This window comes from Arvicanthis niloticus, chromosome 19, assembly GCF_011762505.2.
Source record: "Arvicanthis niloticus isolate mArvNil1 chromosome 19, mArvNil1.pat.X, whole genome shotgun sequence".
In the NCBI taxonomy this organism is placed as follows: domain Eukaryota; kingdom Metazoa; phylum Chordata; class Mammalia; order Rodentia; family Muridae; genus Arvicanthis; species Arvicanthis niloticus.
In genome coordinates, this window is record NC_047676.1 from 524,114 (window position 1) to 540,374 (window position 16,261).

At 35.8% G+C, this 16,261-nt stretch overlaps 1 protein-coding gene across 5 annotated transcripts in view; it reads right to left on the minus strand.

Moving 5' to 3' along the window:
- LOC117723919 (vomeronasal type-2 receptor 116-like) overlaps positions 1–15,250 on the minus strand; it is a 48,601-nt gene extending 33,351 nt beyond the window's left edge. For all 5 annotated transcript variants that reach the window (XM_076916305.1, XM_034523509.1, XM_034523514.1 and 2 more), the window contains exon 1: positions 15,045–15,250. In XM_076916305.1, coding sequence (XP_076772420.1) covers positions 15,045–15,250 — 206 coding nt within the window. The remainder of the gene's footprint in view (positions 1–15,044) is intronic.
- Between the last annotated feature and the right edge of the window lie 1,011 nt (positions 15,251–16,261).

The window sequence follows — 16,261 nt, forward strand, 5'->3', positions numbered from 1 at the left end:
AGAATTTTCAACTGAGGAAACTCTAATGGGTGAGAAGCACCTAAAGAAAAATTCAATATCCTTAGTCATCAGGGAAACACAAATCAAAACAACACTGAGTTTCCTTTTCACACCAGTCAGAGTGGTGAAGATTAAAAATGCAGGTCATAGCAGACACTGGCAAGGGTGTGGAGAAAGAGGAAAACTCCTCCATTGTTGGTGGGATTGTAAGCTGGTACAACCACTATGGCAAGCAGTCTGGTGATTTCTCAGAAAACTGGACATAGTATTTATTACCTGAGGGCCCAGCTATACCACTCCTGGGTGTATACCCAAAAGATGCTCCAACATATCAAAGGGACACATGCTACACTATGTTCATAGCAGCCTTATTTATAAAAGCCAGATGCTGGAAAGAACCCAGATGTCCTTCAACAGAGGAATGGATATAGAAAATGTTGTACATTTATGCAATGGAGTACTACTCAGTGATTAAAAACAATGAATTCATGAAATTTTTAGGCAAATGGATGGAATTGAAAAATATGATCCTGAGTGAAGTAAGCCAATCATGAAAGAACACACATGGTATGCACTCACTGATAAGTGGATATTAGCCCAAAAGCTCACAATACCTAAGGTAAACTTGCAGACCACATGAAGTTCAAGAAGGAAGTCAAACGTGTGGTACTTTGATCCTTCTTAGAAGTGGTAACAAAATACTCATGGGAGTAAGTATGTAGACAAAGTGTGTAGCATAAACTGTAGGAGGGATTGTCTGGCTGTATTGGATATATGTTCCTGACCCACCTTTGCTTGCCTATATTCCAGATGGGACAAGCTGCTTTGCCTCAAGTTTTTAGACCTTGTGGGACAGAGAGTCAAAAAGGGAAATTATAATGACTCTTGTATTTTTCTTAAATTATGTACTGGTATAGAAATCAATCAAATATTGGAAATAATAGTCTTCCTTTGGAAGGCAGCATCTGCACATTTTTCAGAGTTGTATTTGTAAGTTAGCTGCAGTTCTCTACGATGTTATGATATCAAGAGATAAAGTTGGGAGAGGATCTGGATTTTAAACAAGGGTTACTGCATGTGTTAAGGCTTTTATAATTGTCACACTACAATTGGTTTAGTCTTTTCTACAGTATTTATTGTAAGCTGCATTGACTATATGTTTTCTAATTAGTGTTAGTGTGTTGAAACTTGACAAGTCTGTTACATGGTTCAAGTCTATCAACCAGCTTTTGTCTTACTGCCCTGAGTATTAGCAAACCTTACTTCTCTGAAAAAAGCTTGAGCAAATTATTCTTTAGGAAGTTACTCTAGTATAGTCATCACTTAAGGCTTTCATGATAAAACTCTTCATTCCTATTATGAATATTGAACATATTTGGTAAAATATTGATATATGCCCTTCCATTTTGCATCTCTACCAGGGCAGATAGCATGTCTGACCTCTAGACACCCTGCAGTGTGAAGGCATTCCAGATATATATATATATATATATATCTCCAGTCCTACATAGGATTCTAGAATGAAAACTCCAGCAAGAGGAAGGTATCTATACCAAAGAAAAAACTGAGACCTCTGCCTGGCCTGCTGAGAGGAAAAAATAGAAAAGTGGTTAGAACCAACATTCTTAATAAAACATCAGCCCTCTTAAAAAAAACTATCTTGATACTAAAATTTGTTTTGAGAATCGTATATTACAGAATGATCAGCCTTGGTGTATCTACTCAACAAGCAAGCTGGGCAGACCTGCTGAGGTCCGGGAATTCCATCTGGAGGCAGCAAAGACACAGCATCAGAGGACTGTCAATTTGCTCTTCCCCCCACCCCTCTTCTAATATCTCAACGCCCATAATCAGCTTGAAGAAGCTAATGAAGAGTCAGCGCCCCTATTCCCTGGGCTTGGGGACTAAAGTGGTAAATGTTGGGCTGTCTCTCTAGGGAAAAGTAGTGGTTTTGTCAAAATAGAGAGGATTAGCTAGGGTTTATTGTATAGCCATAACCTATTAGTAGAAATCTGTATAATTAATATCAAGATGAAGATATAAATTCTTAAATGGCACCAATTTACTTTGATTACAAATTTTAAGGTTTTCATTGGCATGAGCTTCTTAATGATATAAGAGTAAGATGACTATTGTTACTCTCATAGGCATTGTACCAGTATAACACATTTAGGAATACAAAGCTTAGACCCAGTCCTTCTTTAACTTTTTTTAACTGATTTAAGATGGTCAGCCTGTGAGTTAAAGGACTATAGCAAATTCATGACTTGGAGTTTATTATAAGGGTGTTCTCTATGTTTTATTTAGAAATAGCTGAGTGGAGTTAACAGGCAACAGTCCAGATTACCTTACATGGATAGTTGGTTTTCAAAACATCAGAAATCCTTAGAATTGACATGACAAACATTTCAGTATTAATGTTCATTTTGATTAGAGACCTGTCTGCTCCGGACAGCTTCCTATATTGAATTCTAAGAAGAAATTGAGCATCCTTGGAGTTACTCCAGTTGTGGTGAGACAACCACTAGGCAAGAATTGCCACTTTCCTCCTACAGACAAATTACTGTCCAGAAAAGGACACACTTGCAGAATAGTCGACTGATTATATCTGCCTAGACAGAGTAATCAGCCCTTAATAATTCTGCAGCACTAAGGTCTGTCAGATGATCCTGGGCCAGAAGGCAGAAGAACAGATGCTCCAACGTTTTGAAGTAAAGCGAGTGTCCAGGTGTTCAGAGGTCTCTATAAATTGGCTAAGTTTTAGAAGCTATGCTTTGTGCTTCCCACAATTATAGTTAACTCAGTCATTCTGGATTTCTGATGGAGTTGAAAACATATAGCTATTTACCTTAAGAGAAAAGATTTGAGTGGATGGTCGTCAGCTGACATTCATCCTAAAGCCAGGTTCAGAACTAAATGTTTTAGTTAGGATAGATGACAGAGGAGCTGGTTAGTCAACAAAAGGATGGACTGGGTATTAGGACTATCCTGTACCTCACTGGTACAAATTGGCATAATTATGCTCTAATTGTATTTTGAGAGAAAAGTTTCATTTTAACAGGAAGGGTGATGTGTAGGAGGAGCTAAGGTAGGAGGAGTACTGAGAGGAAGAAAAGGAATAAGAAGAGGAGAAGAAGAAGGAGAGGAGAAGCTAGGTGATGAAAGAGAGAAAGAGGGGGGAGACAGGGAGGCAGATATTCATGTATCTCCACCAGTCAAAGATAGTTGTTATATCTAGGTTGGTCAGTGGGTTACACCTCTGATTGAACAATTCCAAACTTATAAAGGCTATGATTAACATTATTTTTAAAAAATGTATAAATGCAAAAAGGAAAAGGGGGCATGGGATAGGGGTTTTCTAAGGGGGGGGAATGGGGAAAGGGGATGGCATCTGAAGTGTAAATAATATATCTAATAAAAAAAGAAGGAAAAAAAGAAGAAAAAAGAAAAAATCAAGATATTAATCATCTCAAAACAAACACAAAAGGAAAGAACCACACACACATAATACCACATCCAACAACAAACAGAGCAAGAACTTCCAATTATCTGTCTTTACTACTGCTCAACATCAACAGACTCAATTTTCCAATAAAAAGACATTAGCTTCCACACTGGACAAGCAAGCAACATTCAGCTTTCTGCTTCATACAATAAACATACATCAATGACAAAGACAGACACTACCTCAGAGTAAAAGGCTGGAAAAAAGTTTTCAAGCAAATGGTCCCAAGAAACAGGTAGGAGTTTCCATTCTAATATCCAATAAATTAGACTTTCACCTAAAAGGTATCAAACAAGATGGGAAAAGAACACTTCATTCATTAACAGAAAAATTCACCAAGAAATCTCCGTTCTGAACATCTATGCCCCAAATGCAAGGACACCCATGTTCATAAAAGAAAACTTACCTAAGCTCAAAAGACATATTGAGCCTCAGATATTAATAGTGGCAGACTTCATAACTCCACTCTCACCAGTCAACTGGTCATTGAAAAAGATACTAAACAAAATGCTTTGAAGCTAATAGAACTTATGAAACAACTGGTTTTAACAGATATATACAGAATATTTTATCCTAAAACAAAAGGATATGCTTTCTTCTCAGCACATCGTGGTGCCTTCTACAAAACTGACCATATAATCAGTTACAAAACAAGCCTCAATAGATACAAGAATATTGAAATAATCTCATGTATCCTATCAGATCACCACAGAGTAAGTCTAGACTTCAGTAACCACGGAAATAACAGAAAACCCACATACCTATAGAACCTAAACCACTCTCTATTTAATAACAACTTAGTCAGAGAAGAAATAAAGAAAGAAATCAGGCTTTTATAAAATTCAATGGAAATAATGACACAACATACCCAAACTTACGGTACCTAAAGAAAGTAGTGCTAAAAGGAAAATCCATAGCATTGAGTTTCTTCATAAAGAAGTTGGAGAGATCCTACACTAGCAACTTAACAGCACACCTGAAAGCCCAAGAAAGATGATATCCTAATTTTTAATTCATACATTTGTGCTTCGTAGATTTGTTTGTTTGTTGTTTGTTTCATTTCAACATAAGATAGAGTTAACCTAAAAAATTTAATTCTGAAAATGCCTACATAATATTCAGCTCTAAGGCATATTTCTTCCTTTTTTTCTAATTCTTAATGCCTATGCTTATATCCATAAATCAGCATAGCCCAGTTTACTAACAATATGGATTATTTTTAATAGACTTTTAGCATTGCAGAAAATCTCAACTTGTTAACATGTAAGGACAACTAACTGAGGGTGTTCAACTCCATGTGATATACACACAATACAACACCTCCAGCAACATCTCAGGAAACATCATATAAAGAGACTGGAAGATGGTGAAACCTGGAGGACTTGGGTGCCTGCTGACATACAATGTCTTCTCTGTAATAGTGAAGCTGCACCTGTGATAACGTAACAAGTGGGTCACCTAAGTAAGATCTACAAAATGACATTACCAGTTGGCATGTCATACGGAGGGGAAATTTTTCATTTATCCACACACCTAAATGGATAACTACATACATTCTACTGATGTTGAGAAATGGAGATTCAGTCTTCTATGATATCTGACACTCTCATCTATCTTTGGCATCAAAAATACATGTGTTTCACATACTTTTCTGAGTATTCCATTTATATGAATAAACATCAATAAATTAATCAATCAAAAAAAATAAAAAAACTCAATCAATTATAAAACAAAAATGACCTGTACAAATATTCTGAACTGTAGAATTTGAGTCATACTGTTCTCCAGGAGAGTCCTGTCAATATATATTGCTTAAGCTCCCTTAAAAGATGTACTTAGGAGAAATCTAATTAGAATTCTTGGATGCAATGTAGACAGATTATTAGACCATGTTACATAAATGATAATAAATCTGGCCTTTGTGTTCCTAGACTTTTCTTGGTATTTATTATCATATACTTCTTTTAAGTGATTACAAATATTTTCAAAGATTCTTTGCTCAGGACTGGAGAGATGGTTTGTTTGCTTTTCTTTTTCATTAATTAACTTGTTAATTAATTAATGTATTTATTTACTTTATATCCAATTCACTGCCCCTTTTGGAGTTCTACTCTCATATATTCCATCCCCCACTTCACCCCTTATTCTATGAGAGGGTAAAGTTCCCTCTGGGTATCCTATCAGTCTGGCACATCAAAACTCTGTAGGCCTACAAATATCCACTCCCACTGAGGACAAACAAGGCAATAAAGTCAGGAGTTGGTACAAATATGGCAGCATTAGGAAGGTTGAGAATCACTGCTTTGAGTTATTTAACACACAGAGGTAAACCTACCAACATCCAAATATAGCTGCATCACATCTACTGCACCTTTGGCTCATGGAACATCATTGACGATGCAGTGAACAGAATACCAGGTCATCTACTGTAAAACATTTTCCCTAGAAAATTATATAATAAATAAAAACACAAAACTGTAATAACAATGTACTTCTGAACTTGAAAGGGATCAAATTTTATGAGGAGCCATGTTCACTGCATACAAGAAGCAAAGGACTCCAGACAACTAAGGACAGCTGAGAGAGGAAAATCAACCTCTCCTACAGATGCAGAGTGTCATTAATTGGTTGTAGAATGCAGTGTGTTCAATACACACCAACCAGTTCTTATCATTTTGGAGCAGTGGTTTTTCATCTTCTTAATGTTGTGAATGTTTAATACAATTCCTATTGATCGGAATCATCCCATCCATAAATGTTCTTTTCCTACTTTAGAACTGTCTTTTTGCCACTGAAGAACCTGCCCAATTGGGATCCATCCCATGCACAGCCACTAAACCCTGACACTATGACTGATCCCATGTTGTGCTTACAGACAGGGGCTATGACAGCTGTCTTCTGAGAGGCTCTACCAGCAGCTGTCTAAAACAAATGAAGACACTTACAGCCAACCATTGGACTGAGGACACAGACAACTATGAAAGAGTTAGAGGAAGGTTTTAAGGAGATGAAGGGGATGGAAACCCCATAGGAAGAACTACAGTTATCAATTAACCCAGACCCTTCAGAGCTACCAAAGACTTATCCACCAACCAAAGAGCATACATGAGCTGATCTGTGTCCCCTAGCACATATGTAACAGAGGACTACCTTGTCTGGCCTCAGTGAGAGAAGATGTGTCAAATTCTGTAGAGACTTGATGCGCCAGGGGAAAAAAATGCTGGAGAGGGTGAGGTTGGGGTTATGGGTGATGGTCAGGGTTGAGTTGGGGAATACACTCTCAAAGCCAGAGGGTGGGGGATGAGGCAAAGATTTCTGAGAAAGGTACCAGGAAGAAGAGCAACATTTGGAATTTAAAAAAATAAAATACTTCAATTAAACAAATTCACCCTGGGGTCATAGCCCACAGGTAGACAATTGGTATTTAAAGCCTCTTGCCAAAATCTTTAATTTAATTTGACATTATAGAAGAGAAATGAGAATGCAGAGACAGGAAACTAAGGAGAAAGACATGAAAAAGGGGTAGAAGATAGAGGTTTTAGAGGAACCTGTGGTATTTATTTTTTTTAAATACCAGTACACTTGACTGAGAGAGCAAGTGATGGTGGTAGTTCCAGCAAACTCTAGAAGCCAACAAGCTTTATAGCCTAATGCTCACTATAGGAAAATGAAACTTTCAAAGCTGAAAGATTCTTTGTTTTTACTTGTGAGATGTTCTCTCATCACCCATGTTAGTCATCAATTCACTGTATAGCAAGCGATGACTTTGATGAACATATAGGCCTCCCATATGCCTTCTTCTTACAGTGATTACAAACATTTGGCAACAGCTCCACTCAGCTTCCTGAAGAACCTTTATGTGTTTGTGGCTGCTGCTGTTTTTCTTGTTATGTGGTTAATATGTGGGATTGTTGGTCACATTAGGAAGTACATCTGAGAAGTGTGCAGTTGCATGCCATAATCCCTTAGGGATGCTTGGGCAAGAAAACTGAATATTCAAAAACAGTATGAGTTCTTGAGTTTGAGCCTAAATCGAGATAGAAGACCATCTCTTAGGAGAAAAAAAGTAAAACTTTGAACTGTCTCAAAGTATTTTTGTTGTTGTTTGTTTGTTTTGTTTTCCCCAAGTATTTTAAATCATGTATGTGTACTGGAGAGACTCATATGTTCATGAATGCATGAGGACAGAAGAAGTCAATGAAAATCAAGGTTTATTATAGGCAGTTGTGATCCTGGGAACCAAATTCTCTTAATTACCAAACTATTTCCTCTGTCCCAAACATAGAACATTTGAAAATATTTCTATTCATATTAAAGGTACAGATGATAAGAAATACAAGATGAGATCTAGGATCACAGAGCCTGACTTTGTCTTTGTTTTCTAACAACAGCTCATAATCCCTTTTCATCTCTGCTTTCCAATTAAGCAAATTACTGTCATATACCACGATGCCTGACTTGGTCATTATTTTTTTTAAAAAAAAATTACTTAGGAAAACACTTCAATTGTATTGTTTTGTTCTTAAAACTCAGTCCTTGTTTTGTATCATATTTGGCAACCAGTTACAGTTTGATTTCTGTTGCTGTGCTAAAACACTCGCCAAAGCCACATAGGGGAATTTTAGGGTCTTTTTGGCTTCCTGGGTATAGGCTGGCATAGGGAAAATCTAGGAAGAACCTGAAGGAGACCATGAAGAAATACAAATTGCTGGCTTGCCCAACATGATTTTCTATACTTTCCAGAGCTGACAGGCTAAGGATAGCACTGCCAACATTAAGTTGGGTCCTGCTACATTGACCATTCATCAAGGAAACACCCTAAAGTCATGTTGTCATTCCCTCCTCTCAGGTGACTCTAATTTGTATCAAGGTGATAAAAACTAACCAGTAGAATATTTTGCATATGCCTTGTGAAATGAACCTGTGGGGGTACATAATGTGCAATTCACAAAGAAGAGATTAAAAGGTAAAAATTTAAATTAAATTAAATGGGAAAAAAGAACTTTTATGAAAAATACATCTGGGGAAGAAACATATGGATAGATCTTAACAAATAGGAAAAGGATTTGAAAATATTTGTGCCTCATGTAAATGCTCATCAAAAGTTGATCTTTACTGAGGATATGCTCAGTAATCAAGTACAGTTCTACAAAAAGGTATTCGACACAGTATTGCTCCAGAGCAAAATCTTACTTCATAGCCAGGGCAGTGTGACAGAGGGCAGAGAATGGAGCTTACATGTTTTATATCTGGAGTGAAGTTGATCCTTTAATATACCTCCTGGTGCTACCAAGTCTTTGATTAAAGATATTTGTCGTTTTTTCCCTCAATTTCTTTATCAGGTGATTTAACATCACTATAGAGTACATTAATAACAATCTTATTTAAGTTTATGATAAAAAAAAGAATGTTCCTTGAGAGAAATTACCATGTATTCTATGTCTTCTTGTTAATACTGGAACACTGAATGACTTGATCATGTGCAGAGTTATGAATGCTGAGTAATCTCTGAGTTTATATGATTATCATACCTTTTGTTTGTTAATGATACTGTTTTGTTAAAGTCACCCAATACCTCTCCTTCTTATACTTTTTGACCCACATTTCCACAGAGATTCCTGAACCCTGAGTGCTGTTTTGCTCTACATAAACTGGTAATAAGAAGATAGTTCTGAAGACAAACCTTACTTATGTCACAAATAGGGAAAAGTTGTGCTGGTCCCCAACTAGAAGCTTGACCTATAATGACTAGAATTCAAGTTTCTAGAAATTACACTACAGGCTACCAGAGAAAAATGTAAAGGGAATAAAGATGACTGTGTCATCTTACAAAATTTTTCCTCATCCAAGCAACAGAGAAAAGTGAACACAATGGTGGGAAAGATCTTGAGTGTCAAAAAATGAGGAAGATGGCTGGAAACACAAATATTCTAGAAAGACCATAGGTAGATATAGAAGTCTTACAGATATGACTTCAAAAATAAAATTTTAGGAAGGATCACTACACTGTGCATGCCAGTATGGAAAAAGAATGTTTGCAAAGCTTCTGGCCTACACAATCATTTACATGAAACTGTAAATATGGGGATGGGCGAGGTTGTCATTGCAAGAGAAGGGAACAAAGATTATCTGTGTAGTACTAAATAATGCAACATCAGTACAGAAATGTATGCAATTTTACATTGTCTCTATAATTTATATTTCATAATGTATATGTATATCCAAATACAAATGTATATATACATTCAGTGATTATGATATAAGGGCCATGTACATCTTAGGAGTGCAGGGTTAGAAATGGTGTGTTGGAATCAGGAAATATAAAAAAAAATGAAATTACACTCTCAAAAATAAACTACCGCCGGGCGGTGGTGGCACACGCCTTTAATCCCAGCACTTGGGAGGCAGAGGCAGGCGGATTTCTGAGTTCGAGGCCAGCCTGGTCTACAGAGTGAGCTCCAGGACAGCCAGGGCTACACAGAGAAACCCGGTCTTGAAAAAACAAAACAAAAAAAAAAAAAAAACTACCAAATAACATCAAGATAAAGCAACAAACAATACTGAGAAAAAAAAATGAGTGTCCTTCAACAACTAATGTTCAGAACTAGTAATGTGTATGTGTTTGTATCTGTGTCTTTGTGTATATAGTATAAACCTGAATAATCCTTAGTTACTCTGATTTTGACAACATTTATAATAATATCCTTCATCCTGAATGATTTATGTGTTTATAAACTTCACAAAACTATTGTAAAAAATGTTTGTGTATTACATTATTTTCACTACAGATATTCTTCGCTGAATGAAACACTTACATTGCATAATGAAATGGTGTGTTTCATATGAAGTTCAAGGGTTTTATACAGCAGGCACACTCTGAAACCCATAGTCCTTTTTTATTTTTTGAGATGTCAAATGTATTCCAGAGGTATTGAATCTCTGAGCACATGTAATAATGGCCAGCTCCACAGCTCCACAACAAAACCACACATAATCTTAAATGCACTTTTAAAAAAAACTACTGGAACTTTGGTTATTCTCAGGATGAAGACACTGGACAAGAACTGTCATGGGGCAGGTCTTTGGCAAATTCCTCTAACTTGTCCTGGGTACTTGCTCCAGTCAGAACCACACAAAGTCTGGGGACAAGACTGTTTCTGTGGTAGCTCCTTCTGTTTAGCAGAGCTCTCCCTGGAGGTCTCCACAACCATCAGTGCTCAGCAGTACTTCTCTGTACTTAAAATGAGCAACAGGAGTTAAAAAATAAAAAATTAAAAATTAAACTGGGTTAAGTGAGAAAAGACAACTCCATATGTGGAGTTGTATGCACTGAGAGGTGTGGTTACCCGACCACCCCACCTCGCATCATTGAGAATGGCCAATCAGCAGTGACTTCGAGGCAGCTGCTGATAGGATCAAAGCAATGCTTATAAGGAGCTGCGGGAGGGGGAGGAGAAGAGAGAGAGAGAGAAGAGAAGAAAGAGAAGAGAGAGAGAAGAAGCTCTCTGTACAGGGATAGCTGAATAAACCGCTTGAAGAAGAACACGGTTGCCATTGCCTTATTCTGCCAGTCGGACATGGGTAGCGACACTTAAGTGAGGATTAAATGGTCCAAAGAAAACCTAAAGAATGTAGAAGAGATGATGAAACAAACACATGAGGAATATGGCTGTTAGGATTCTTGGACTTTTATACAAGTAGTATTATTCACCTTTGATAACTCCTATTAAGGATAGTAAAATTATACTATAAATATTGTGTATTATTCCTATTAGATTCTAGACTATTCCTAACAAGTTTGAATGTTCTAGAAAATGGTTTTGTTCATTTGTGCAATAAAATTTAATCTGATGTTTAATTCTTAATTATACATATGTTATATATAATATATGATATTATATATATAATTATATATATAATGTTTGTGTGTTTGTGTAGCAATGCACTCATAAATGCATGCTGTTCACATTTGCTTGTAGGCACCTGTCAATGGAATTTAATGTTGTTAATTCATTCAGTGTCACATATTTTTACCTTTGGTGTCCTAGAATGAATTGACAGTTTTAAGGATGTTTTCCATGATGGTCCTGTAAGTTCTAGTCTACAACATTGCTTTTTTCCACAGGTATAATCAATAAATTTAACACTATTGCTTGGTTGTGAATATGCTTTATCCAAAACTCCCAATGTGTCTTCACATAGACCAAGGACAATGTAGAATATCAAAGACATGTTGGGTAAAAGATAAGGATTCTTGTTGATCTTCTCAGTAGCTAAAAACATTACCAGAAAAAATGTGTGTCATTTTGCTGGTATTCTAAAACAAGGCATAGTGATGATTAAAGGAGATGTTTGAAACATAAAATTTCAATTACAGTGAAGTTTGTTATATGAGACATGCTAAATTTCTGTCTAAATGTCTTGAAATAGACCTCATAAATTAGAGACATTTAGACATGAACACAATTAAAGAATTCATAGACATAGGGCACTATGATATGATATATTTTGTATTTGTGAAAATCAATAAGAAGCTTGTTTTATCTCTGAAAGCAATCCTTGAACTAGATTACAGTCCTATTGAATGAGTCTACTATAAAATAATTTTTTAGTTGTAATTCAGCAGATATATTTTAAAAATCATAACTAAAACCATATACTAATATATAGCATATTCTCCTTAAATTTTTTATTATTTAAATGCATTTTATACATCAAACATCTTTACAATATTGAGTTTTTGGAATAAAATAATATATCATAAATTTTTGTCAACATTTTTATTTATATTCTTTCATATCCTAAAAATATTATTAATGCATACTTATTAAAATCTATAGCTGAAGACCCTTTATCTAACCTTGTGTATTAAATTGTTACAAACATATAAAATATTCTTTGTGAATTAAACATAGTACAAGAGCATAAAATACTAAAGACTGAACCATAAAGTAATATATTGGTACCAACTCAAAAATCAACCATATCATCAGACAAAAACCAAACCTCAATAGATACAAGAATGTTTAAGTAATCCCATGTTATCAATCAGACCACCAAGGACTAAGGCTGGTCTTCAATAGTAACAGAAACAATAGAAAGACCATATACACTTGGAAGCTGAACAACTATCTACTCAATGATAACTTGGTCAGTAAAGAAATAAAAAAGAAATTAATGACATTTTTAGAATTCAATGAAAATGAAGGCACAACTTATCCAAATTATAAAATACAATAAAACAGTGCTAAGAGGAAAACTCATATCCCTAAGTGCCTACATAAAGAAATTGGAGAGATCAAAAACTAGCAGCTTAACAGCTCATCTGAAAGCTCTAGAACAAAAAGAAGTAAACACACCCAAGAAGAGTAGATGGCAGGAAATAATCAAAATTAGGGCTGAAATCAACCAAGCAGAAACAAAGAGAACTATACGAAGAATCAACAAATCTAGAATATGTTTTTTTGAGAAAGTCAACAAGATAGATAAACACTTAGCAAGATTACCCAGAGGACACAGAGACATTATAGAAGCAGGGAGAAAGGGGATGAAATAGAGAATTTTTGGAGTGGAAACTGGGAAAGAAGATAACATTTGAAATGTAAATAAAGAAAATATCCAATAAAAGAAAAGAAAACAATATATTCAAAAGGCCTTATATAATAGCACCTGGCATTGTATGAGAGTATTCAATATGCATTAAATAATTGTGTATATTGTCTAACAATTGGTTTATGTAAAAATGATTATCAGTGTTACAAGGAGAGAAATTATTTTATTAGTAAGACTATTTTACAAATTTCAAAATAGAAAAACAGTTTTTGAAGTTAAACATTAAGGAAATGCTAATATCATGCACAGTGAGAAAAATAATCAATAATTTTTCATGATGTTTATACAACAAGATTTTAATATTTTCAATGTTAATACTCATCAAACAGAATTTTTAGTTTAAGATTCATTTCATTTAAATTTATTTATTTATTTTAAAATACACAAAATGAGACAATATGCCACATAACCAGAAAATTATCTTTTAGGCTCTTTTACACACCAATTTAATGTTACCTTTCAATGTGTTGTTAATATGTCAATTTCGTAAAATGGTTTCAGATTTCTCTTAAGACCTCAGTATTCCTACCTCTTTGAGACCCTTCAAGTGATGTCTGAGCACAGAGATCATCTGCCCCAGCACAGTTGGCAGTTTTTTTAGTAATATAAGCAATTACTTCTAATCAGGAGTAAAAACATCAAACATGCTCTTTTGATGAATTTGTATTTTTCAATTGAGAATTTGGAGCTAAGTTTTTCTTTCTAGTCCTGAAAAGTGTATTGATACAGTTCATATATTTGGTATTTTAAACCTTATTATGACTTATGAAAGTGTCACCAATGAGAATTTCCACTATTTTTCAAATGAGGTGTGGGACAATACAGAATATATCAGAAATGAAATGCCTACTGATCTAACAGAAAGTATAATAATGTGAAACCACCATCACTATCAAAGTGCACACAGTGTACTGTGGCTAACATTTGGAAAACATATATTTTAAATCCCAAAGACATGAAAATTGAATAAGAGATGGGATGAGAGTCAAAGACAGAAAAGCACTGGAAACCTCACTTCATGAAATAAAGAAGTCCCAGGCTCATCAATTGGCTAAATGGTGAAAGATTTCAACACTTGTTCCCTCATGATCTTCAGGCACAAATGATAACATATCACACTTGGGATCTCAGAACTATGTAGCCATATTGAGATCAGCTTCTTATCCACAAGAAGTACATTTATTCTCCTAGATTTTCTCTAATATCATATTTATTCAATAATTAATAGAAATATTGACCATCTGTCTGATACTGATAATAAACCTAATATGTAACTGGACATTTGCATAACTGGACCAAATGATTGTTTTGGTAACAGAACATGAAGCCTGTCAGTCATTTTCCACATTCAGTGTCAACTTCAGAATGGCAGGAGGGGCTCATTTAAAGACTATATTAAAAAGCAAAGTATATGTATAATGACAAGTATATATGTAATATTATACAAGTAATCAGGAATAGTAAAGCCACAGGTCCACAAATATTTCAGTGTATAAATGAATGCCCAGCTTTTGGAGACCAAAATTAGATAACCTTTTTGTGAAGGCATTAAATGCATTCTCATACAAGAATCATTTTCAGACAATTAAATATAGGCAGTGATGCAGTCTCTTTATATTGAGCTCTTGCCAAAGGTGGAAATTGTGAATTCAAGGCAGACATCTTTCAACATATGATATCCACAAAGAGTCAACAGATAGAATCCAGTCTCATAGTCCAGCTTAGTAAACTGAAGACCAATGTAGGAAAGCTAAACTAACCTGTGACACATTTGAAAGTCTTAAAATAGTGATTGATGTAATCATTCATTTTCAGGGGTTCCTAAAGTTACAGGGAAAAGAAAAGAACAGAACCCCCACTGTTTGTGTACACAGCTACATATTTCTAATTCATGACATTGAAGCAGGAAATAAACTTAATGACTTACCTAAAATTAGTAATTTCATTATAAAAATTGTCTTCAATAGGTTCCTCTATTATCAAAAGGACAAAACCACAGTCACTTCTTAAACCTTCATCATTATCTTCACTATTCTTTATCCTCCAAAACCAGCTGGGATCAGTCAAACTGCACATGAGAAGAGAAAACTTCAGGAGTGAGAAGGAATTAGTGAAAACACACAGCCTCTTCATGTCTGCTAGGATCTAAGATGGAGCACTTGTGAAGTCCACTTCTTTTTTTTTTTCAATTGGACATTATATTGGTATTTTAGATTTTATCTCCTTACCCTATTCCCCCACCACCCAGGAACCTCCTATCCCATCCGCTCTCCTCCTGCTTCTATGAGGATGTGCACCCATGTACCCCCCACTCCCACCTCCCCACCCTTGAATCCCCCCCCACTTGGTGTTGAGCCTTTATGAGACAAAGGGTCTCCTATCCCACCTATGCCCTATAAGGCCATCCTCTGCTACATATACAGCTGGACTCATGGGTCCCTCCCTATGTGCTTCCAGGCTGGTAGTTTAGACCCTGGGGAGCTCTGGTTGGTTGGTATTGTTGGTCTCCTCATGGGGCCACAAATCCTATCAGCTCCTTCAGTCTTCTCTCTAACTTCTCCATTGGGAATCCCTTGATAAGATCAGTGGTTAGCTGTGAGCATCTGCCTCTGAATATGTCAGACTCTGGCAGACCTCTAAGGAGACAGCTATATCAGGCTCTTGTCAGCATGCACTTCCTGACATTCACATCAGCCTCTACCTTTGGTGACTGCACATGGGATAGATACCCAGGTGGAATGGTCTCCAGACAGCCCCTCCTTCAGTTTCTGTCCCACACTTAGTCTCCATATTTGCTCCCTTGAGTATTTTGTTACTCTTTCTAAGTAGGACCCAGGCATCCACACTTGGTATTCCTTCTTCATGAGCCTCGGCCATGGACAGATCATGGAAACAAAAACTAAACAGAGACACAATGAAACTAACAAAAGTTATGAACCAAATGGATTTAACTGATATCTATAGAACATTTCATCTGAAAACAAAAGAATATACCTTTTTCTCAGCACCTCATGGTACCTTCTCCAAAATAGACCATATTATTGGTCACAAAACAGGCCTCAACAGATACAAAAAGATTGAAATAATCCCTTGCACCCTATCAGACAACCATGGACTAAGGCTGGTCTTAATAATGACAAAAAC